Source organism: Ictidomys tridecemlineatus, chromosome 10 (genome assembly GCF_052094955.1).
Source record: "Ictidomys tridecemlineatus isolate mIctTri1 chromosome 10, mIctTri1.hap1, whole genome shotgun sequence".
Classification (NCBI taxonomy): Eukaryota; Metazoa; Chordata; class Mammalia; order Rodentia; family Sciuridae; genus Ictidomys; species Ictidomys tridecemlineatus.
The window spans coordinates 85107920-85132832 of record NC_135486.1 but is presented as its reverse complement, the minus strand read 5'-3'; the positions used below and the strand labels follow the sequence as shown (position 1 = coordinate 85132832).

At 39.1% G+C, this 24913-nt stretch overlaps 1 protein-coding gene across 1 annotated transcript in view; it reads left to right on the top strand.

The window, feature by feature from the left end:
- Window positions 1–3660: 3660 nt before the first annotated feature.
- The window catches only part of Mrc1 (mannose receptor C-type 1), an 84801-nt gene continuing 63548 nt past the window's right edge, over window positions 3661–24913 (top strand). Inside the window, exons 1-4 of the mRNA XM_078023350.1 lie at window positions 3661–3868; window positions 16234–16635; window positions 19683–19856; window positions 22948–23112. Of these exons, the coding sequence (XP_077879476.1) occupies window positions 3808–3868; window positions 16234–16635; window positions 19683–19856; window positions 22948–23112 (802 nt within the window). The 5' untranslated portion in view covers window positions 3661–3807. The remainder of the gene's footprint in view (window positions 3869–16233; window positions 16636–19682; window positions 19857–22947; window positions 23113–24913) is intronic.

Genomic DNA, 24913 nt, shown 5'->3' with positions numbered 1-24913 from the left:
CTATAATATACACCTCAAATAAGTGGAATCACATATTATTTGTCCTTTTGTATCTGGCTAATTTCAATAATACTTAAAGATTGTGCATATTGTTGCATGTATCAGAATTCCTTTTTCTGACTGCATAGTATTCTATTGTATATATATATACCACATTTTATTTATGCATTCATTTCCTGGTAGGCATTTGAGTTTTTTTACTTTTTGCCTATTAATATTTCTATGAATGTTGTTATACAGATATCTCTTTTCAATTCTTTGGAGTGTACACCTCAAATTGGAATTACTGGATCATTTGGTAATTTGATATTTAACATTTTGAGGAACTGCCTGTTTCCTACAGTGGCTATACCACTTTAACATTCCCTAAGTCCCCAAATCCCAATTCCTCCACATCTTCACCAATCCTTGTTATTTTTGGTCTGTTTGATAATATCCATCTTTTTGGATATGAAATGTCATCTTTAAATATTGATTTGCATTTTCCTAAGAGTCAATAACCATCTTTACAAATGTGTTTATTGGCCTTTTCATACCGTCTTTGGAGAAATGTCTGTTTGAGTCCACCGCCCACTTTTCAATTGGTTGTGATATTGTGACTACCGAATTGTTGTTCTTTAGGTATTCCGAATATTAACTGTTCATCAGCTACGATTTACAAATATTTTCTCATATTCTGTGGGTTGTCTTTATATTCTTTTTATAGTGTCCTTTGAAGCAAAAAAGTTTTTAATTTTGATGAAGTCCAACTTATATTTTTCTTGTCACCTGTGCTTTTGGTGTCATAGCCAAAAAATTGTTGTTAAATCTAATGTCATAAAGATTTTTTCCCTAAGTGTTTTCTTCTAACAGTTTCATAGTCTTAGTTCTTAAGTTTAGGGTTTTTATTTACTTCAGTGCAATTTTATATATGTAATTTCATAATTTCTTTTGTATGTTGATGTCCATTTTCTCCAGTATCATTTCTTTATTGAATCAACCACATCTATTAGGATTTATTTCTAGAACCTCTATTCCATTCCATTGGCCCATGTGTGTGTCCTTACGACGCTACTACACTGGTCAGTTTACTGTATTGTGATTTTGTAGTTAAACTTTGAAATTGGAAATATGAACTCTCTTTTCTTTTTCAATATTATTTGGGTGATGGGGAGCCCCTTAAGATTCCATATGAATTTTCAGATGGGGTTTTGTATTCCTGCAGTGCCACAGTCCGGCTGGGCACAATAACTGGGAGGTGACAAGCGACTTGATGGTTGAAACGGGAACTGCTTTATTGCCGGGAAACTCAGCGGGAACTGAGCAGGAACTCAAAGTAGCGGACACCCAAGGTAGCAGGAGCTGCTTTATTGCAAAACAGTAGAGGATTCCATGAATCTAGTATATCTTTTCATTTATTTAGATCTTTACACAACCCTCTATAGTTTTCAACATACAACTTTTTTTTTTTTTTTGCCTTCTCGGTTAAATTTATTTCTAAGTATTTTATTCTTTTAGATGTTATGGTAAATGGAATTGTTTTCTTAATTTCCTTTTTTGGTACTGGGGATTCAACCCAGGGACACTTAACTACTGAGCCGCATCCCCAGCCCTTTGTTATATTTTATGTAAAGACAAGGTCTCACTGAGTTGCTTAGGCCCTTGCTAAGTTGCTGAGGCTGGCTTTGAACTCAAGATCCTCTTACCTCAGCTCCTCCTAGTCACTGGAATTATAGGCATGTGCTACTGCACCTGACCTTAATTTCCTTTTCTAATTTTTCAATACACAGCTGCTTGAGGGATGAGGAATGAGGGATGGAGGATGGTAGCAGCAACTGAAAAGTTAAAATTCACTGAAATTCACCAGCCTCTTTATCACTTTCTTGCCTGGATGCTCCAAGTTTTTGAGATAAGGCTATAGAATTACAAGGTCCTTCAGACAGTTCCTGCCAGTCCCATGGTTGTTTAGGTAGAGGGACTGATTCCTGAGCTTCCTACTGTATCATCATCTGAAATACGATTCCTTTAAGAGTTGATTTCTTTTTTTGCCTTGGTCTGATCATCTCTTGAAGCATGGCAAAACTTTGTTTCAATAAGGTCAAGGTCATGGGCAAATATTTATGTGTGACAGTTGGCTTTATTTTGCTTCAAAGCCAACAATTTTATTACTGATTGTGATTTTTAATTACACAAGTGACACACTTGTTTAATTTTTAAAGACAGAAGGTAAATGTAGCAATAATTTACTTAAATTTTCTTTCCTTCTGAAATCAACATGAATCTAAGTTAGGAAAAAAATATTTGAAGGGTATATGATTGATTTATGTTTAAAAGTCACAAATGATTCATTTAAAATATTTTAAATCCCAAATTAGTGAAACAATGTTTGAGAATGAAACATTGTTGTTTCATCTGCTCTATTTTGTAGGCTTTTTGTTGTTGTTGTTGTTGTTTTGGGTCAGTCAAGTCATACATTGTCACCATCTTTTCCTGTCAGAGTAATCTTGAACCTAGCATGCTAAAAAAAAAAAAAAAATCAAAGAAAGCACTGTATCACAATTTTTATTAGGAAGTAAAGTTTATAATTTTATCACAAAGACAGCGAATCTTGAAGATAAACCATTTAAAAATTCAAAAAAATACGATGTTTTCTGTAGTTTCCTTTTGAATTACTAACACACACACTCTTCAGTTACCAGTGGGCTATCTTGTCATTACTGTTTCACAATGTTCTTAATTCTTGTTTCACTCCTGAAAAATAACAAAATAAGTGTTTGGGGGGTGGGGGTCAAAATTGTGCTGAATGAAAGACCTATTGACCTTTGTATTTTGAGAGGAATTCCATTTGTCACGAAACCAATACACATCTTCAGACCAAAAGACCAGTTTTTCCTCCAGCAAGAGGACCCTTCTGAACTAGAAGAGGGCCATGATGTCTGAAACTGGGCAGCAAGGCTGTAGGGTAAATCCTTTGCCACTATTTTTCTCTGGCTTTCTAGAAAAAGACTTCTAGAACATTCTCCCTCTGGGGTCTCCCTGGGGTCCCATTTTAGATTGAGCTTCCTTTTCACCTTTCTCCTGATTGGAGGAGGAAAAGTTGACATGAACTGTGTTTTTTGAAGCTTTCCAAGAAATGAGGAGGAGCAGGAGGAGAAGGAGGAGAGGAAAAAGAAAGAGAGAGAGAGAGAGAGAGAGAGAGAGAGAGAGAGAGAGAGAGAGAGAGAGAGAGAGAAACTCTAAGCAGGGGATATAGAGATTAAGGGGGTCAGTGTCAACCCTTAGGGGCCAGTTTCCACTATGAAACTGTCCCCTTCAGAGCCTGCCATGTCTGTCTCCGGGGTGGAGGCTTGTGCCCAAGGCCCAGGTGATGGCCCGCAGCGTGGCCCAGCCAGCTCTGCCATCGGAGGCCGAGGTCCGGGAGGTTTCACTTCTCCCCCTGGCAGGCCAGGCCTGGCTGCTCACTTCTCACTCTGGCCTCCCTCCTCCCCCATGGTCACCCTTCTCCTACACGTGCGCCTTTGTCCCCTTCCCCCTGTGCCTGCTCTTCTCAGAAGTTAGCTTACGAAGCAAAGTTGTAACTTTGAATTCCTGTTTTTCTAGCCACCCTCATGTGACAGGATATCTCCTTATTGGAGGTTTTTCCTAAATTCAGGAGCCCTTTAAAAGGGACGGCTTCCAGTGTCCTCCTTTTCAGCTGAGCATCTCTGAGAACCTGGACCAAGCAGGGGCCCTGGCTGTTTTATTTCTTTTCTTTTTTCTTCTTTTTTTTTTTTTTGTTTTTTTAACGTCCTCTTCTCCATCAGTGGATGAAAGGATCAACTCTGGGCCATGAGTCTGTCCCTACTCCTGGTTTTTGTCTCTGTCACTCCCGTTGCTGTGCAGCTATTGGGTAAGTCTGCGCTGCGGTGGGGGCCTTCCCATGTAGGGACCTGTGACACAGCCTCCACCTGGGGTTAAGATGAGCACCTGAGTCCTGTCAATACCTCTGAGAGAAGGCTCGCACAGCCCTGGGCATCACCAGGTTCTGCTGCAACCTATGGCCCCCAGCTGCTGCTGGTAGCTAGAGGAAGGGGCTGCTTTGCGAGTGTCTGGTGCTGTCTGGCCTGCAGCCTCCCCCCCCACCCACCCAATCTCTCAGGTCCCTCTCTTTTGAAGGCATTCCTCTCTATTTTATCTGTGCAAGGATTTCCTGTTCCGGGGTTTGCTTCTTCTTCTCTTTTTCCATGTACGCTCTTGACATCTCACTCCCAACAAATATCTTGGAAGTGCTTCTGGCTGAGAGGAAGAGGGAAAGGCTTCCCCTATCCCAGGCCTTAGGAGAGGATGAGGGAGCACCCCAATGTAGATTCCAGGTCCCTTCTGCTCATTTATTTTTCCCTGTGAACCATTTCAGTCATTCACAGTTTTGACTGCCTTCAAGCTGGTTCTTATCTGTATTCTAATGGTTCTAAGTGTCTCATAAGTGGATTTATTGGGGTTTTTACTTATTACTCTTTGCGGGTGGCTGGTGCCGTCTACATCAGGGATGGATTCAGAGCTTTTCAGATTCCCAAATACACTGTTAAGTCTTCCTACTTCTCTAGACTCAGCCTGTTGAAGAAAATTCTCAGCCTGGGAAAATTTTCTTCCCTTTCTGTTTTGAATGATATATAAGGGATTTCAATTTTGATTTATTTATTTATTTTTGGTTCCTGATTCGCCTTTGTTCCCATCTATCAATGAACACTGACTGCAATTTGTGTAGGAGTCCTTTCCCTACCTGCTGGGACTGTGGGCAAGAAGCTCCCTAGGGAGAGAGCATCTGAAAAAAGAAAATGCTAAATTCTAAAAAGCCTTAAGTGCAGGGATAATCAAAACACAAGCAAAGACAATCTGCTTTGTGCCCTGCCTCTGCCACTTGCTAGCTGTGTGACCTTGGGCAAGTGATTTATGACTTGTACTTTAGTTTGGACAATGATATTTCCTGCCCCATGAGTTGTGGTGATTCAATGAGTTAAAATATGTGTGTGTAGAAAGGAGTACGGTCCATAGTAAGTGCTTCATGAGAGTCTGCTATTAAAAGCAGCAACCCCCCCCCCACAATAGTAATTAATTGTCTAATAAGTTCAAAGCAATATATTAAGCATTTAAAGGAGAAGTTTCTCAAGAAAAAAAAATATGCTGAAATTCCTGGAGCTGAAGGAGCCAGGGCTACAAAATATTTCTCACAATTAATCCTGGATGCTGGAGAAGGGGCTGCTTAACCCAGCCATGAAAAGACTGCAGTATAGGTGAGGACTTATCCCGTCTCCATCTTTTCCAAGATATTTGTCTTGGGCAAGAGGATTCAAATAGTCTTCAAGGTTAAAGGTAAAAACTCAAATAGCAAAAATCTTCTAAGGATTGTGCTCTCTCAAGCAGAGGAATTTGCTGAAGAATAGCAAAAGGTCCTTGTCACTGAAGGTCTTCAGACAGATGCTGGATGAACAATTCACAGGCAATTTATGAGATCTGGTCTCTGTAAGCTGACACAGTTCAATAGAAACAGAATCTATTTCATGATGAAGCCACATTCCTAAAAAAAAATAAGTGAAATTATTTTATGAATATATTCTATTTAAACCCAATATATCTCGAACATTATTGCCTCATTTTAGCCAATATAAAAATCATGGGGATCACTGCACATTCATTTTCAAAATTAACTCTTTAAAATCTGACGTATATCATCCACTACTTGCTGTAGGTCTTGACGGACGCTATTGTCATTCAGAGTGTATGACAGTCACGTGGAGCTGCTGCTGTGCATCTTGGGCAGCACAGCTACAAACCTTAGTTTTCTTTGAAATGACTCAACGCTTTTGGAGCAAGCAGTGTTTCTCAATTTTCGCAGGAATGTTTCTCTCCTTGAGACAGCAGGATGACTTCCTCTGAGTAATGTCTTCCTCTTTGCGGGCACAGATATTGGGAGAAGGAGGGAGGTACTGAAATCTGTTTACTTAGAGAATAAAAACCTAATAAGCAATAAAAAGGGGGCACAGAGGTCCTTCCAGATTTTTGTTGTTCTTATTTTACTCAACAGTCTGTGATCCTTAATTTCTTTTACCTTCCCTTGCTCCAAGTAGCACATGACCACAGGATTCTGATAAAAGCAGAGCACCTGCTTAGTTGGTAGCAGACTGAAGGATATGGGACTTCTCAGGACCTCTTTCCCTGGCTTCCTACCCATGGCAGGTTCTCCCTATTTCCGGTTGGTTTATTTCCTTTCAACCAAGAACCCTTTTACCTCCAAGGCAGCTTTCCACTTCATTAGCCCCGTAAGTCACAGTGGGTTGATGCCAATGGACAAGCCGGTTGTACCCTGAGGAGCCCAGGGAGGTGAGCAGAGGTTGCCCTGGTTACTTTTCTTGCCCTGTTACCTCCCAGACTTCATTGCCACCGTAGGCCTCAGTGGGTTATAACTCTAGGAGAGATGCTCTGAGAGTTGCTCAGACACTGAGGTTGGACCACTTGGAAATGGGTTTGGCTCATGGCAGTGCTGTGCTGGTATACTTAACAACTGGTTTTCCGAAGAAAGAAAGCATCGATTTGACTTGGGGTATTTACTGATTTTTATGGTGTAAGCATTCCCATGATGGTTGATGTCAAATTACAACATGGTGACATATAAGAAAGAGCTGGGGAGAAATGACAGCCAGCTTTTGTGGATGGTGTTAAGTGCAACACAGAACCTTTCCAGGATAACAGGGAACCAACAGTTATGAAGAAGCTTGGAACCAGGGTTAATCATGAAAATGAAAGGGAGTTTGGTGTGAGAGAGAAGCCATGGCATTATGTCATGAAAGCAAGAAGCATCTTGGAAATGATGTTTTGAATCATCATTTTACAGGCGAGGCAACAGGTTTAGCAAGGCAAATGTCCAGAAGGTCACTATTTGGCAGGTAGAGGCAGACTTAGGACTTTACCCTCAGCTCCCTTAGGATCTTGCTGTAATGTAAGACCGAATGAGTGCAGATCAAGTTACCCCTGTGGTATACACGGGGAGCTCACAGTGGGAGGGAATCGATCCAATTGTGATTTTGACATTGATGCCTTGCTAACTTGTGTAATCCTCATATTCTTCCTACTTCAGATTCCTCATCTAAATGCTAAGGGAGATGATTACTGTCATAGCACCAATTCTCACAACCACTCTTGGGAACTTGGGTTTCAGCATAGACATGTCTTGCAATATTAATGTTTAAGTGCATTTTATTTTTCATTATTCTCAATTAAGTAGAAGAAAAATACTCCTTCTCACCCTCACTGCACGGCTTTCTCAGGGCTGGTATTTGGAAGTCTGTGCTCATATCCAGATCTTGGGACAGCTAGTTAGATTTGATTTTGGATCGTTAAGTGTAATTTTTGATTTAATGTAACTGTAGAATTAACTTAGGCCCCAGGGCCCCTAGAGTCACGTAAAGCAGATGGGAAGGTGGGAAGGTGTCACACTCTACATTTTACTAGATGACAAAACAGAGGCTCAGAAGAATGAATGGGTTGCCGAAGTCCACACACCAGAGAGGCCAAGAGAGACTCTTGATCTTGCTTTTTTGACTCAGGCGAAGAGGTAGAAATAATTTAATCAGCTGGAGTGTGTTACTTAAGGAAAATGTAAATTCGGTTCAAAACAATGGCACCTTAAAAGAAAGACTTAGATCTCTGTGCTTGTTTCAGTTAATTTTTAGCTTTTTATTTCAAAAAGAGGAAAGGGAGGGAATTAATATTTATCAAATGCTCACTGTGCACATCAGGTGCTTTACCCACTTTCTCTCATAGAAGTTCACTCATCTAGAAGACACTCTCAAAAGACCTTATTATGCCCATTTCACAGATTAGGAAATTGAGGCTAGAATGGTGAGTATAACTAAGGCAGCACAGCTAAGAAAAGGTGGGACCAGAATTTGATTCCAAGTCTGCCAACTCTAAAGCTAGAAACTTCTTCTCTTTCTTTTTCTGGGCTGCTGCATGAACCTATTTGTTGTCGCAAATTTCATCTTGTTCAGAACCCACTTCACACTGTGTTCAAGACTGATTTCCCCCAAGTTAATGATAATAATAATAAACAACACAGATGGAGCAATTTCTGTGTCAGGATCTGTTCTAAGCACTTTGTTTAGATTATCTCATTTAATCCTTTCAGCAATGAATAGGACCTGTTACCTCCCTTGTATTGTACAGATAGGAAAATGGAAGTACACAGTTGTACTGAAACTTGACCAAGGTCACATAGCCTGTGAGCAGAGGAATCTGGTTATCTGGTAAACAAACACTGAAGCTTCGATGGATCGATGGATCGTGTCCAGGTAGACAGGATACAGAAGATTAGTTCATTAGCATGGCTGTGTGTGGAAGAAGAGAGAGAAGAATAGAGTCAACTTCCTAACCTGCAAGGTTTGTCTGTCCTCAAGCTGGGGGTGAGGCTGGATTCTGAAGTTGATACAGGAGGAGAGGAGAGGAGAATGAGCAGGGAGGGAGGAGGCAAGGTCAGTAGGGGGAGAGAGGCCTCTTCCTGTGAGATAGATGGGAGTGCATGACCCAGGGAAATCCATATTTGAGGGGAAGTTGGAGTGACCTTAGAAAAGTCTCATCACCTCTATTTCCTCCCGGAGAATCAGAATCTACTTTGAATTCATATTTGATCCTCCCCAAATGGCCAAAGGCAGCGACATGAATGAGTAGGTTCTGTGAATGAATATCTGTGAATGAATGAACGAAAGATCAAGGTGAAAATCTGAGTCAGTCTGCAGGTTTGGTATTGCTAACCCCGATACCATGACTATTCCGCTTCTCCTTCCCCCACCCAGCACCTGGCAAAGCCCTTCATATAGGTGTATGATAAGCACTTTTCACTCAAATTGTCTTTTTGTGGGGGAGTCATTGTAGGTTTTACATTTGTTTAGTGAGGCTAATGGACAGTGTAGATTCTTCTAGAAGATGACCTCTGATAGCTGTCCTGTGAGTTGAAGTCAATTAGTTTTGTAGGGAGGAGGCCCCAGGAAGCACTGTCAGGGAATGGGGAAGTGAGACAGGGAGGGAAAGTGTGTTGACAAGCCAGTGGCCACTGTAGACCACAGGAGCTCAGATTTGCTGGGGCTCTCTGGGTGACAGTGTGGAATATGTGCCTCTGTGTCATCCCATACGAGGTGCGGGGCGTGGGGAGAGTTCATCAGTTCCCATGAGCCACCAGCAAAGGAGGCTCATAAGGGGCCTTCATTCTCTGACCCCTCTAGTCTGGTGTGTGTGCAGGCCTAGGGGGACCTAATGGACCAAAGAAGTCCCAGGTCAAAAGATGTGGTGCTGGCATTTTGGGAGAGGGGCCATCATGACTGAAATAGCAAGGCCAAGGAGAAGGAAGGGGGTTCTGACAGTTCCTGCTCCAGAAGTCTTGCTTATCTTTTTCTTCTTCAGTTTTTCTTTCTTCCAGGAGTGATTTTCTCATGTTTTAACACCAGCATTTTATTTGTTTATAATGGAGAAAGTCTAAAAATACATTAGAAACTATATCAAATAGCAGTTGTATTCCTAAATACTCACCGCTTATTTTGTTTTATTTGGTACCAGGGATTGAATTTAGGGGCACTTAGCCATTAAGCCACATCTTCATCCCTTTTTCATATTTTATTTAGAGACAGGGTTTCACTGAGTTGCTTAGTGCCTTGCTAAGTTGCCGAGGATGGCTTTGAACTTGCGATCCTCCTGCCTCAGCCTCCCGAATTGCTGGGATTATAGGTGTGTCCCACTGCGCCTGGCTCTCACCTTTTATATTCTCAGTTTCTTTACTGGTAGATTTAGAAATGTAATTACTTGTTTTATGCTAATGAATGATTTTAAATTATGTTAAAACTTGCCTAAAAGAAAGTTTGTATCCAATAATATTGGATATTTTAGTCCTTGGTTACTTTTTTTTTTTAAATTTATAAGATGACAGTGGAATGCATTACAATTCTTAATTCACATATGCAGCACAATTTTTCATATCTTGGTTGTATATTCACACCAATTTGTGTCTTCATACCTGTACTTGGATAATAATGATCATCACATTCCACCATCATTAACAATCCCCTGCCCTCTCCCTTCCCCTCCTACCCCTCTGCCCTATCTGGAGTTCCTCTATTCCTCCCGTGCTCCCGCTCTCTATTCCACTATGAATCAGCCTCCTTACATCAAAGAAAACATTCAGAATTTGTTTTTTTGGGATTGGCTAACTTCACTTAGCATTATCTTCCCTAACTCCATCCATTTACCTGCAAATGCCATTATTTTTTTCTCTTTTATTGCTGAGTAATATTTCATTGTGTATATATGCCATGTTTTTTTTTTTTTATCCATTCATCTATGGAAAGGCATCTAGGTTGGTTCCACAGTCTTCAGTTACTTTTAACCTGAGCTAATTGATTGGAATTTATCACATTGTTCTGGATATAGTTTTGCTCGTCCTGTTTCTGTCCCGGAAATAATCACCGTGGAGTGTGTGTTTGGTGTGGGCAGGGAACTTGTCTTTGGTTTTTCCTTGAATTGTCATTAGCACGGTGCTTGGCACACAGTAGTTGTATGACAAATGTTTGTTGAAAAGTAAACATGAGATTGTAAAGTGAAGTTAAGATGGAGAGATAATCTAATTTCATACATTTATAATGTGCAAATATTAAAAAAGGAAACTTATATATTAGGTCCCATAAATTAGATTGCTGAGAAATGAGTATAACTATTCCACTGTCCTCATTTGTTCCACTTTGCAGAATTTCTATTACAGAAGCATATCTAGGATGTTTATAAATGTTACATTGGTGTGGGGAGGAATGACAAAAATGTGGCAAGTTGCTTTTGGGTCAAGGCTGGAAGTGCACTTTCAGAGGAAGAAGCATAGCATTTGACATCTGATACATTTCACAGAGACAATGATAACAGTCAAACGACATGCTGGCGATTTGGGGAGAATCATAATGCATGAAATGTATCGCTGCCGTGTGATAATTTTACATTTCCTTGTATTGTCTGACAAAGGCAATATCGAACTTGCACTGCTTCCTAATGTCAAAAGATAAGCCACGGAAACAAGAGTAGATAAGTGTGCACTGAAATAGAAATCTTTCATTTCAAGTACTCTTTTCATGAGTACAAATGTTCATAAATTACTCTGAGAGGAAAAAAATAAACTTTCAGGTAAAACCCTGGTTTTAAATAGACCCATAATCGGGCATGCATTGTTAAATAAAATAATTCACAAGATTTACTAGTCAAGGTGCTTCAGGTTTAATGAATAGTCTTCTATTCATTCAATAAATATTTGTTAAGAGACAATCTGTGCTTTCCAAAGAGAGACTCCAGTACCAAACCAGAAAGATCGAGTTTCTCTTTCTCATGGCATTTATCTAGCAGGGGAGGGATATAGACAAAGCATAGGTAAATAAATGAAAGAAAGAGAATATATCATAAGATAGTTATGGATATTAAAAGAGAAAATAGAAGGGGAGGGGAACTAGCTAGTAAGTTCATCTGCAGGAACTTTAAAAAGCATCTCCAGAAGAGGGAACTCAAAATATGAAGTTCCTAAAGTGGAAATGAGCCTGGAGTGTTAGAGGAAGAGAAAGGCAATGTGGTTGGAAGGTGGTGAGTGAGAGTAAGAGTGGTGAGAGGAGGTGAGGGCAGAGGGACCACAGGGCTGGAGCGTGCCTCTCTACAAGGCTGTGATGTGGAAGTCAGGTGGCTTCTTCCTGGGTGCCTTGGTACCACTTTCAAGGGGTTTCTATTGTTGGAAGATGAACTTCAGTTAGAAGCAAAGTCTCTTCCCAGCCCCAAACCCTCTCCATAAAGGTGGGAGAGAAAGAAAACACTTTGATTATTGAGCAAGCATGCAGCCAAAGTGTGGTGTGCAGTCACAGGCGATCCAATAAAGAGACTCAACAATTATGTCATTGGGATCTGCTTAACATTATGTTAAGCAAAATAAGCCAAACTCAGAAAGTCAAGGGTGGTGTTTTTTCTCCTACGTGGAAGCTAGAGAGGAAAAAGGAAAAGAAACGTGGCAGGTGGTGGGAGGATGGAAATCTCTTGAAAATCAAAATTAGATTGGTAGAATAGAGGAAGGAGACCAAAGGGAGGGAGGAGGGAAGGAAAAGGGAAATACTAGGGAATACCACTGGCCAAATCATGTTGTATCTTGGGCATATATGAATATATAACAGTGAAACTCACCATGACGTATGATTATAATGACCAGAAAAAATATGGAGGGAAAAAAGAGAAAGAAACAATAGAAAGAAATCTTCACTCTTTTATATGGTTCAGTGGATTCAACCATTTCATGGGTTAGGCTTTGCCATATGGACTCAGGGACCAAGTCATTACCCCATCCTTTAAGAAACGGGGAGTTCAGGTGTTATCTTCCTCGATGATTCCATTCCAAAGTAAGGGTAAGAGTAAGAGTGTAGCAAGACCATGGTAGCTTGGTGTAGGTTGGTGACCATGAAGTTGGAGAGAAGAGAATGGATGAAGGCATATGTATTAGTCAGGGTTTGGCAGAGGAATAGCATGTGTGTGTGTGTGTGTGTGTGTGTGTGTGTGTGTGTGTGTGTGTGAGAGAGAGAGAGAGAGAGAGAGAGAGAGAGAGAGAGAGAGAGAGATAGAAGGGCATGCAGACAGGCTTATTTGAGGAATTGCCATATACAGTTTTGGATGTCAAAAAATCCAAAATCAACAGGCTAGAAACTCAAGAAAGAGCTCATATGTTTTAGTCAGCTTTCCATGACTATAGCAAAGTACTTGAGATAATCAACTTTATAAAGAGGTTTATTTTGACTGACAGTTTTGGAAGTTCCAACCTACCATTGATTAATTGTTTTCGGCATGTGGTGAGGCAGCACATCGTAGTGGGAGTGCCTGGCAGAGCAAAAGTTCTCACTTCAAGGCCAGGGAGCATAAAAGAGAAAGGGGAAGGGACCATAGTCCCACAGACCCCTTTAAGAGAACATTCCTAGTGACCTAAGGACCACCCATAAGGCCCCACCTCCTAAAGCATTTACCATCTCCCAGAAGCACCACCCTGCAAATCAAATCTTTAACTCATGGGCCTTTAGGGACTGTTCAAGATCCAAACTGTAACAGACTCCAAAGGCAATATAGAGGTAGAAATCCCTCTTCCTCAAGGAATATCTTTGGTTTGTTTTCTCTTAAGGTCTTCGTATCATTGGATGAAGTCCACCCACATTATGGAGGGTGATCTAATTTACTAAAAATCTCTTGATTAAAATGATGATCTTAGAAGAAGATCTCAGCAAAATTCAGATTGGTGTTTGATCCAATATCTGCTTACCATGATCTCACCAAGTTGATATAGACGATTAGCTGTCAAGCCATATTTTGAGTTACCATTAATAGATTCAGTTATTGTCCTGAAACAAGAGGGAAAGCTGAGAATCTGGGTTGACCCCAGGGTTTTTGGGTTATGAATCTGGGTGGCTAGTGGTGCTGTTAAGAAAAGGTATATTGGATTTTTGTTCATTAAATACCACCATAATTAAAATAGAATTAAGTTGAAGCTGCAGATGAATATTAGGCACCCAACAGCTCAGAAGACTGAGGCAGGAGAATTGCAAGTTCAAAGCAATTTCTCAGCAATATAGTGAGGCCCTAAACAATTTAGCTAACCTTGTCTCAAAATTAAAAGAAAAAGGGCTGGGGAGGTGGCTCAATGATAAAGCACCACTGAGTTCAATCCCTGGTACCAAAATAAAATAAAATAAAAGTCAAATAAGTGTAAATCATCTGAAAGAGAAACACTAGTCATGCATTGACTTTTATGCACCTAATCTTATGTGGCTGTTTACCAAATGGATTGCTGACCAAATTCGGCCAGTTAATTAGTGTTTGCAACAACATAATAAAAAAATGGCTGAAATATGAAATGGAAGATACATTTATTTTTAACCATGAGATATTACTGAACAAAGCCATCTGAGAAGTCAAAGACAAGTTCAGATAGGAAAATGGCAGAGGAAATAGTCAAAATAAATCAAAAGTAAGTTTCAGAATTCATTACTGCTTTATTCAGCTTTGCATTGCTGTGGCCCAAAGACCTGACAAGAGCAACTTAGAGGAAAAGTTTATTTTGGCTCTTGTTTCAGAGCCAAAATGGTCAGCTGACTTTATAACTCTGGGCCTGAGATGAAGGAGAACATCGTGGGAGAAGGGTGTGTCAGAGGAAAGCAGCTCAGGACATGGCAGCTAGGAAGGAGGGAGGGAGGGAGGGAGGGAGGGAGGGAGAGAGAGAGAGAGAGAGAGAGAGAGAGAGAGAGAGAGAGAGAGAGAGACAGACCTGTTCACCAAGAACAAAATATAAACACCAAACTCTAGTAACCTACTTCCTCCAGCCACAACCCACCTGCATACAGTTACCACCCAGTTAATCCACATCAGTGGACTAATCCAGTGGTCAGGTTACAATTTGCATAATCTAATTACTTCACCTCTGAACAATTTTGCATTGTCTCACATATGAGTTTTGGGGGACACCTCATATCTAAACCATAACAATTACCTTCGTAGATTGGGGGAAACCAAATTTGCATTTGTGTATGGTAAATGATCATAGTAACTTTTTCAAAAAGGACTTTTTTTTTTTATTTTGAACAAAGCACCATGTTATTCAATTTTTGATTTTTTTTGCCAAAGCAGGAAGTCACGTGAGGGCATGGGCAGCAAGAAAATAAGATGAAGTATGGATAGGAGTTCTGCTGGTCTGGAGGTTGTGCGGTGATATTTGATCAGATATGGCATGCTCCACTGGCACATGTCTCCAGAGACACCAACAGAAGCAGGTATTCTAAAAAACCATAAGGAAGAGTTGAGGAACTCAGGCAGCAGTTCTAAGTGACACAGAATTAGGATCCCAGCTAGGACACAGACAAGAGGTCTCCAGCAAGTGTGGGCAAGAGCTGATGGAGGAATGTGCCTGATCTCTTGTGACTGAGGTTCATCATAAGCTTTAAATTCAAAAGATCCAAATCCTTTGAACGATTTTGGAGTGCAGGTGGTGCTAACCTCACTGGACAGTTGACATTAGTCAATGTGGTGTGGCTTGTGAAAACAGAGGAAGATCTAGTGGTACTAACCTTTTTTTTTATTTCACTGGGATGATTTGATTAAAAATTGTGAGCTCCTTTATTCAGACTCTCAAAAATCAGTTCGTTTTGAAAGTACCATGCAAAAATCAGTAGAAGACATTTAGGAAAGACTTCAAAGAAGTATTTAATTTGTATTCATTTCTTTTCATTTGTACATTATTTAAAAAGAAAAAAGAAAATCTTGACATAAATTCAATTTTGATTTTAAAAAAATATGCTTACCAGATGTTTTTTTCTTTTCTTTTTTTAACAAGAGGAAGTCCTGTTTTGCTAGCTAGCAGCTATGTGCTATAAGTAAAAGCTATCTATACACATTTCTTTAAATCATCAGTTTCAAATTATCAGCACAAAATACATTGTTAAACTTATTGATGTAAAATATTATCTCGAATTTTTATTGAAAATGTCACAAATAATAATTGAATATATCTTTATATCTTTTTGCTATAAAAAGGTATAGACATTAAAATGTGAGTTAACAATAGACACTCTAGATGCTAACTAAATGTTTTAGTGAACTGTTATAGGGAGAGAAGAAATAATAATGAAACCAAAATAAAACAAAAAATTGTTGTGTTAGCGTGACCTGGACTACCAAGAAAAATATTTCAAAAATCTGGAGAAGAAAATTATATATTTGATTTTATACTATTTATATATGTTTCATCTATCTACTTCAGAAATGGTTGGGATATATCACACTTCAAAATCCTGCTTTAGGACATATATGTATCAATTTTAAAGCTTATCTATATTTGATTATCCACATTTTCTTTTCTCAAAATTGTATTTTTTTTCTGTTATCTGCCCTTCATATTCCCTCCACTGCTGTTCCTGAGCATTTAAGGAGAACCTTTTCCTAAGTCCCCTGATAATGATCAGGCCATCTTGAGGACACCAGTTACAGGTGCTAACTCTGGGGGACCCTTCAGTCTCATCCCTCCCTCTGGCTTCCAGGGAGCCCAGGGGGAAAACGAGCTGGCTCAGGGTACGGTGATCTTCAGGATTTTTCCGGTCATCATGAATCTTTATTGGGAGCTTTGGACCTAAAATATTGACCTCTTTGTGTGGACACACTCACAAATGCTTTCCTTCTTCTTCTTGACAGACACTAGGCAGTTTTTAATCTACAATGAGGATCACAAGCGCTGTGTGGAAGCAATCAATCCCAGTGCGGTCCAAACTGCGGTTTGCAACCCGAATGCTGAATCCCAGAAATTCCGATGGGTATCCGAATCCCAGATTATGAGTGTTGCTTTTAAGTTATGCTTGGGGGTGCCATCCAAAACCGATTGGGTTCCTGTCACTCTATATGCCTGTGACTCGAAAAGCCAATTTCAGAAATGGGAGTGCAAAAATGACACACTTTTTGGGATCAAGGATGAAGATTTATTTTTCAACTATGGCAATAGACAAGAAAAGAATATTATGCTTTACAAGGGATCTGGTTTATGGAGCAGATGGAAGATCTATGGAACCACAGATCATCTATGCTCTAGAGGTTATGAAGGTAAGAGACTTAGAATTTTTTATCTTTGTGTTCAATTTATTTCATCTTCTTAGTTGGAATTGAAGCAAATGAACATGTTCTTGTATGGTCTGTACTAGAAATATTAATTGATCACTTTTTTTGTTTTGAATTATTCGGTGTTTTTAAAGAACCTGATATTGATTAAATGTGAAATAAATTCTCAGCTTTCCATTTTCTGTCTAGAAAAAGAGGAGAGGAGAGTAATACCTAACACTATGTGTAATTAATAGGAAAGCATTTCTTTTGAATTTCTCTAAATTACATATATTTTTAAACAATGGGGTATAATTTTTACAAAATAATTTTCACTATAAGCTTTGATCCCAAACCTCCTATTTAATATTATAAGGCTGTAGTGATGAAAACTTCTAACCAAACTTTTATTTTTCTTTTATGTAAGTTATTCTTGGAGAATCCTCAGAACAATGTTCTTCACAAACTTAGATTGCCTAAAATGAAATTTTGGCAAAATACTTGACAGTTTGAATTTCTAAGTGTTTCCAATTCATTTTGTCATCCTTTGGTTATTTAGATACTATGATATGCAGGTTGAAAGAACTGAGGACTTATAAATTAACAGGCAACACATTTAGATAACTCTCTTAGAAAGTGTAGCAGGAGTAAGGTGGGAACATTTTTTTTTTTTTGTAGTTGGTTTCTTGAACTACTGAAAAATAAGTAAGATCGGAGTATTTTGTCTTCCCTTATCTTGGCTAAATTTCATTCTCTGATGGTTGCATGGAAACAAAACAATACAAAGACAGAACTTGAAACCTTTTGCAAAGGCTGGTTTCTTGAGTTAGTTGATGTTATAACCCCATTTCATTTAGATACTTGGTTACTGTGAAGAGTTATCTAGAACAACCTCAAGGTCAGAGAAGGAACATGTCATTGGGAACAAAAGACAGTTATTTTCAAAATTACTTTGTTATTGGGATGGCTAAGAAGAGTAGAATGTAACTTAGCACAGCTAAGACAGAGCATAGAAGAAATTCTGTCCTTTGTGAGGAGATAATTTCTCAGCTTTCCATTTTCTGTCCAGACTACTATGCTAATTGAGGATTCCATTTGAAGATCAGTGCTAAGACATCATCAGACATTTATTTTAAATAGCATACTCCCCTCTTTCATCTTTTCTCTTCTCCCCTTACTTGAAGACAAATATCCATGGGGTTTAGGAGAGAGGTCCTCTTACATTAATATGTTTTAAGAATTATTTGTGGAGCTGGTTAACAACGCAGATCCCTCCCAAGCTCCCTTTCCCACTCAGATTCTGCATTAGTATATAAGAGCAAGGACCCAGGAAACTTCTGAAATTATTTCTATAAAGACCTGGGTGATTCTGATGCAAATGGTCCATAGATCACATACTCTCTAATGATCTATCAAAAAAGTCATCCTGTTACAGGGTCTAGCCCCTCAGAGTGACCTGGAGGTCCATTAACAAGACTATACACTAGAACTGAAGACAATTTAGAGTTGGGGGATTGGCTGAGACTAGAGATTATCTTAGAATATTAGAATCAGAATTGTCGACCTGGATGGATTTAGGTTATCTGGAAGTTTGGAGAATAATAAGAGCAATTTTAGGGTTCTTTAATGAGGTGACTGGGGGGAGTCTGGTTCTTGTGGCCTCAACAATGCCTGGTGTACAGAATGCCTCAGTAATTTTCCAATAAGCCAAAATCGTCTTGAAAAAGACATTTATTGTTGGCATCTATAAATCCAGCAAGGAAATTTTTCAACAAACTTAAAAAATAGTACACCTTGCCTTGAGGTGGTCTTAATGGATATTCTTTATAGAATGAAACAGGAATCCCAGTGACTAAGAGTTGGCATGATTCTTTCTGAATCTAGGACATCCCTAGGTAATTGATGATTTGGAAGACTAGTCCTGTAACTTAGGAGAACTAAAGCTAGAATAGTGTTTTGGAATTATTAGCAACTAGCTAATTGATAAACAATTAATTTTGAGGTAATTAAAAATAGAACTTGCTAGAATAAGTACAATAAGTAAAAGAAAAGAAAAAAAGGGGAGGGGCTGACATTTATTATACCCTTAATATGAGCCATATGCTTTATAAACTTTTTATTATCTAAATGCTCAAATGTCTTTTGAAAACTTTTTCAAGTTACGGAATCTGTTAAGGAAAGTATTCTTACCTAAAATAAATTCTGAATGTCAACCAGTGGCAAAAGGTCAAATACTTCAATGTAGATGGTTGTTATCTCTCAAAGTGGGGATTCCTTCAAACACAGAGACTTTGGAGATCCTGATGAATTCAGTATTGAGTTGTTTGGTTGTGGGTGGAGATAGGTGTGAACTTTTCTAATCCATAGTCGTTGTCTTAAGCCAAGCCGTAATCAACAATGATTCTGCATTTGTTTTCAATGTTCTTTTCTAGTTAAATCCTGAGCTTCCCACCTAATCTGTTTGAAATCAGACTTTAAAGAGACAAGTATCAGGTTCGATTATAGATTCTGAATACGTTTGAGTTTCTTTCATGATGTGGATTAGAGAACTAGGTCCAGATTCTTATCCTTCCTCATAATCACTGTGGAGAGACTTAGTGGGGGCTGGTCGGATAGGAAGTGATTGAAGGAGATCTAAGTGTTGCTTGTGCGTTTTGGGCTACACAGCTTTAAAGTTATTTCCTATCTAAAGATTCAATAATGTTGTGATTCCTCTCTTCTGTTTTGAGGAAATGCAGAAGTTAATGCTTGCATCAAAAGAACTGACCACTATTACCTTGTAAGAGGAAGGAGGAAAATGTGTTTTAAAAGGCAGTGGAAAAGACGGGGTACTTAGTGCAGACTGCTGTGGATACCCAGCCAAAAACTGGGGAATAAGGGGAAGTTGGACCCCTCCACCCACCAAAAAAAAAAAAAAAAAAGATTCCCTCCCTCCCCGTGATACATCAAGTATTATGAGAAGAGTAAGACGAATTCCATCGTGTGCTTCTTACTGGAAAGTCAATATTAAGGACTATCACTCACATTTTAAGTGCCCATCCATGTTTCCCTAGATTTGTACACGCTGCTGGGCAATGCAAATGGGGCTGCCTGCGCATTTCCATTCAAGTTTGAAAACAAGTGGTACGCAGATTGCACAAGTGCCGGGAGGTCAGATGGATGGCTCTGGTGTGGAACCACCACAGACTACGACACTGATAAGCTCTTTGGATTCTGTCCATTGAAATGTAAGTAACTGTTTATTATCAAAGAAAGTTTGGCATATTCAGTATTGCAACCTAGGGATAAAACCTTTTGTTTCCCTACAAAATTTCCTCCAAAGTTATTTCACATTTATTATCTCATTGCATTCTACCAGGACCCTTTCCACATATCATTGCTCCTGTTTTTGTAAGGGAGAAAATGGTTCATATGGGCTGAAGACAAAAACAGAACTGACTCTCATTCTTGGGGCTTTTTATGTGTATTTAGATGTTACTAAGAAGATTGCACCGTTGTCCCAACATACCCTGCATTAGATGACCCCTTAATTTTTACCAACTCTCAGTTATTTCTAAGACTGTATACTTAACACTGGAGGTAGGCATACCCTTCCCCCCAACCCACATATGCTTTATCTTCACCAAACCTTAGATCAAACACAGAATTTAAGTGATGTGTTTTGTTGGAACTGGGAGGCGGGATTTCTACATTTTGTGTCAGCGTAGTGAAAGGGGCTCCTCACAGAGAAAATGATCGCTTAACTTAAAAAGAGGGTATCATTTAATTTAACATAGCTATGCATCAATGGGAATGGGTAAATTATATGCTTGAAGATCTTTTTAAAATGAAAGATTAGTTGTCCTTGCGGTAATTGCAAAATAAGTGGCACTGCATTTTATTGGTGGGAAACTGCCAGAACATATGGATTCTTGGTGCTCTGTCCATGCTTGCAAATCTGTACAGAAGCAGTGTAGCAGGTTTTAAATAGGTGGAGAAGTGCATCAGTGTTGGGAGGGGAGCTGGGGCTGAGGAAAAGGAAAAGGATGGATTCTTTGCTATACTTTTCCCATTGCATACATCCTTTCTGCTGCCAGCTTGCTAAATTTCTGACCCCTGACCTCTCTCACCTCCTATTTTAGACTAGATCAGAGCAGCTGCAGTTTCCTGGCATCCTCCAGAACTTTCTCCTGCTGCCTTGCAAAAAGGTGGGGGTGAGGAAGAGCATCCAAGGTGGTTCAGAGTGGGAGTGCAGCCCCTGACTTGAAATAGCATCATTTACTACTAAACTTTTGTGACCATAAATCCACATGTAATTACTTTATGCCAAATGTTATTATAAAACAGCACAGTTTTCAAAAATATTTTTATTTGTTAAATTAAAAGAGACATCTTAGAGTTTTCCTCACTTATTTGTTTGGATCTATAGCCCCTAATCATCCCATTAAAATCAAATTTGAGTCAGGCATGCGGGCACACATCTTAGTGGCTTGAACACTCACAAGTTCAAGGCCAGCCTCAGCAACTTAGTGAGGCCCTAAGCAATTTAGTGTGACCCTGTCTTTAAAAAAAAAAAACAAAAAACAGAAACAAAAACAAAAAAAAACCATGAATATAGCTCAAGGCTTAAGTGCCCCTGGGTTTAATTCCTGGTATCAAAGAAAAAAAAGTAAATTTGATTTCTTAGCCTCATAGATTGTTATAATTGTCTCTGTGTAGCTTTTCTGGGTGAATGTCCACAAGGGTAGCAGACTTCCAGTTCATAGATAGAATTTTGTCTCTTTTCTATCAGCATTTAGAGATTTAATACCCATTAAAGGTTTATAGATGTCTAATATATGTCTGGAAAAAATTGAACTTTTTTTTTTTAAAAGAAAACAGTATCGTTTTTCAATGATTGAGGAATGTTTCTCTTTTACTTAGTTGGAATGATATTTTCTAAATTTGTTATTGCACAGGTCTGACTATAGCATCCTTCACTTCTGTGGTGTTCACAAAGGAGCTGTTGTATCAACATGTGATTTAATGACTAGAATGTGGAGATAAATGATAATTCACTAATCACAAAGAAAACTCACAGCCTTAGCTATCCTTGGAATATGTGTTGGAGGAAGATCCTGAGTAAATTCATTAGAAAAAAAATTTTAGTCTTGTTTCTTCTAATTTATATCTTCAAAGTCAAGTGATATATTTTCCCTCTTAAATGTGAAATAATGGTAGAAGATAAAAAAATGGGGGACAGGGGTTGTGACTCAGTGGTAGAGCGCTCACCTAGCATGTGCGGGGCACTGGGTTCGATCCTCAGCACCACATAAAAATAAAATAAAGGCATTGTGTCCAACTACAACTAATATATATATATATATATATATATATATATATATATACACACACACACACACATATTAGTTGTATTGTATATTAAATTGGCTGATTTCAATATGTATTAAAAATTTAAAGCCCAATGTATAAATTTCATGCCTTAAGGGGTTTTGTAATATCAAACTCTATTTCACTTTATATTCCTTTTAGAACAGTACTTTATTTTATATTAGCCTAAAATAAGCAGGTTCAAAACAGGAAAATGAGGTACCAGTTATTGACCTAGGGACACTAAATATATGTTCTTCATTGTCTTTTACATTGATTATTGTAATGTCTTCCTTCATGACAATAGGAAAGGGAAAAGACCCATTCTTTCGATTCTCTGTAGCTTGCAACTTTAAGCTCCAACATCAGTTGTACAATTTTGCTGAGGGAATTTGAACTCTTTGGGAAGATCTGCCCAACCAGCAAACCTAGACATCAGTTGGGAGACAACATTTAATTTTAAAATGAAAATAGACCTTCTTTAAATGAAGAGTCAATTGTGCTTCCTTTATTGGTCATTTATACCCATTTTCTCAACTCTTCCATGAATGTGGCAAAACACCTACGTGCAGAGAGAAGACATCTATTTATTTCCTCTCCCCCATTTCAACCTTTTTGTAGATTAAGAAACTTGGGCTGGTGTCTGATCTTTTTATGTGCCCCACTTCTAGCTCATCCGATGTCCCATGACCTAGCAGGAGAATACAGAAGGGATGCCTCCTTTTCTTTCTTTAGGCTCATGGAAGGGATTGGATGCGATTGTTTTGTGAAACCCACTCTTCATTTCAGAAGTGAAGAAAATCCAACTGGATTTATCAATAAGTGAAAGAAAATGAAATAAAAAGAAAGGAAAGAAATAAAAAGATAATGCTTCCGGCAATACAGCTAACAGAACGGGCTAAAAAAATATTGTTGGCTGGAAATGTTTCCATGTCCCATGCAGCAAATTCTGTCTGACTTCTTTTGCAGTTGAGGGCAGTGCAAACTTATGGACTGAAGATCCATTGACCAACGTTCTTTACCAGATAAACTCCAAATCTGCTTTGACTTGGCACCAGGCAAGGAAGAGCTGTCAACAACAGAATGCTGAGCTCCTGAGTGTCACAGAGATTCATGAGCAAACATACCTGACAGGTAATGACATGAAAAGAAAACAAAGTTGTAAGTCAAGTCGTGATTATTTTATTTCTACATAAACTGAACTTAAAAGTACTCAGCACTCAGCACGTATGATTATAAATATCAGGATATGGGTGATCCCTGGGCAGATAGTTTAGAGGGTATGAGAAATTCGCACTCTGATGACAATGCCAGGAATGGCAAATAGGTCTTATTTCATAGGCCAACTTTGTTTTATTGGTTGTGACTCTAGAGAGTATGCTAAGAAAGATTCTGAGGACTAATCTGGCTCAGAGTACAGGATGCCACAATCAATGGGTGATGTCATTCTTGGACACAAAGCCGTGGACCATTCTGGTTAAGTATTCATTATCCAGGTCTAACCTGAAGTGAAAACAGAGAGACTAGGGCCAGAAATAAATATGGGAGCAAATCCACCTTCAATTGTCTGCCTCAAGAGCCCCCTCCTGCCAGTTTGCTCTAACAATGCTATTAGATTAATACATCTCCTATCTTGTGACTACCCTGTTTCAAACACCCTTAATGGCTTCTCGTTTCCTATCAAATAGTTACTAAAGCAACCTTTGCCTGATTAATAGGCTATCATGTATCCATCTACTGCTCTTCCCCTTCATGCATTTTATCATCTTTTTTTGCGAGGGATACCAGGGATTGAACTCAGAGTCACTCGACCACTGAGCCACATCCCTAGCCCTATTTTGTATTTTATTTAGAGACAGGGTCTCACTGAGTTGCTTAGCATCTCGCTGTTGCTGAGGCTGGCTTTGAACTTGCCACACTCCTGCCTCAGCCTCCCAAGCGGCCGGGATTATAGGCTGCATAATCCACTGCACCCAGCCCATTTTGTCATCTTTAAAAAAGAAAAGTCTTGGGTTCCTCCTGGATGATGTAGATGTCTCATACTTCTCACCTCTGCATTTTCCTATGCCAGTTTTTTAAAACCTGGAATTTGCAAAATCTTATATAGTTGCAATGCAGTTCTGTCCACTTCCCTTTGCATTTCTCTTATCTTGTGTCCCACCTTCATAACAGTTTCCTACAAATTTGCCCTACTCCCCCCAAAAGAGTATAAATACATTAATTTGTTATTATGATTGTTTTTTACTTATTTATTCATTTCACAAGATATCAGGTACCTGTGTGTCAGGCTTTATGTTAGGTTCTGGGGACACCAAAGCCAACTCTGTCCTGTTGCCATTAAGTCTAAGGGGTAAGACAGACATGAAAAAGAAAATGAATGAACAGGTTCAAATGCCAGCACAGGCCTCAGAGGAAGGGATCTGAAATCTGTGGAAAGTGGATTAGAGGGGCAAATATCTGAAATGAGGAACATCCTATGAAGATGTACACCCTGCTCCAAGCAGATTCACACAGAAACTTCCAGGGGAGTTTCCATGAATGTTTGCTGATTCACAAACGGTGATACAGCAAAATAAAAATAATTTTATTTTGAAATTCTACCTAATGTTTAGGCAATGAGACAAGAAGACAGTAAGTGCAGTGATTCTTAAAAGTGAAGTTGCTTATATATGATCTGGGAATTTTGCTAGAGTGAAGTTCTTACTCAGACCTAGATCCCTGAGATTCCAGACCAGTAGCTGGCCCAGGAATCTGCATTTAATCCATCACCCAGATGATGCTGGGGCAGCTAGTTGAGGGATCACAACTGGTGAAACACTGTATCAGCATGTGCTATATCCAGGAACAATATCAGATAGCAAAGGGGAGGGGACAAAGGCGTAGACTCTGCAATCAAACTTGCTTCATTTCCTAATACTTTTCTTTTTTCCAACTG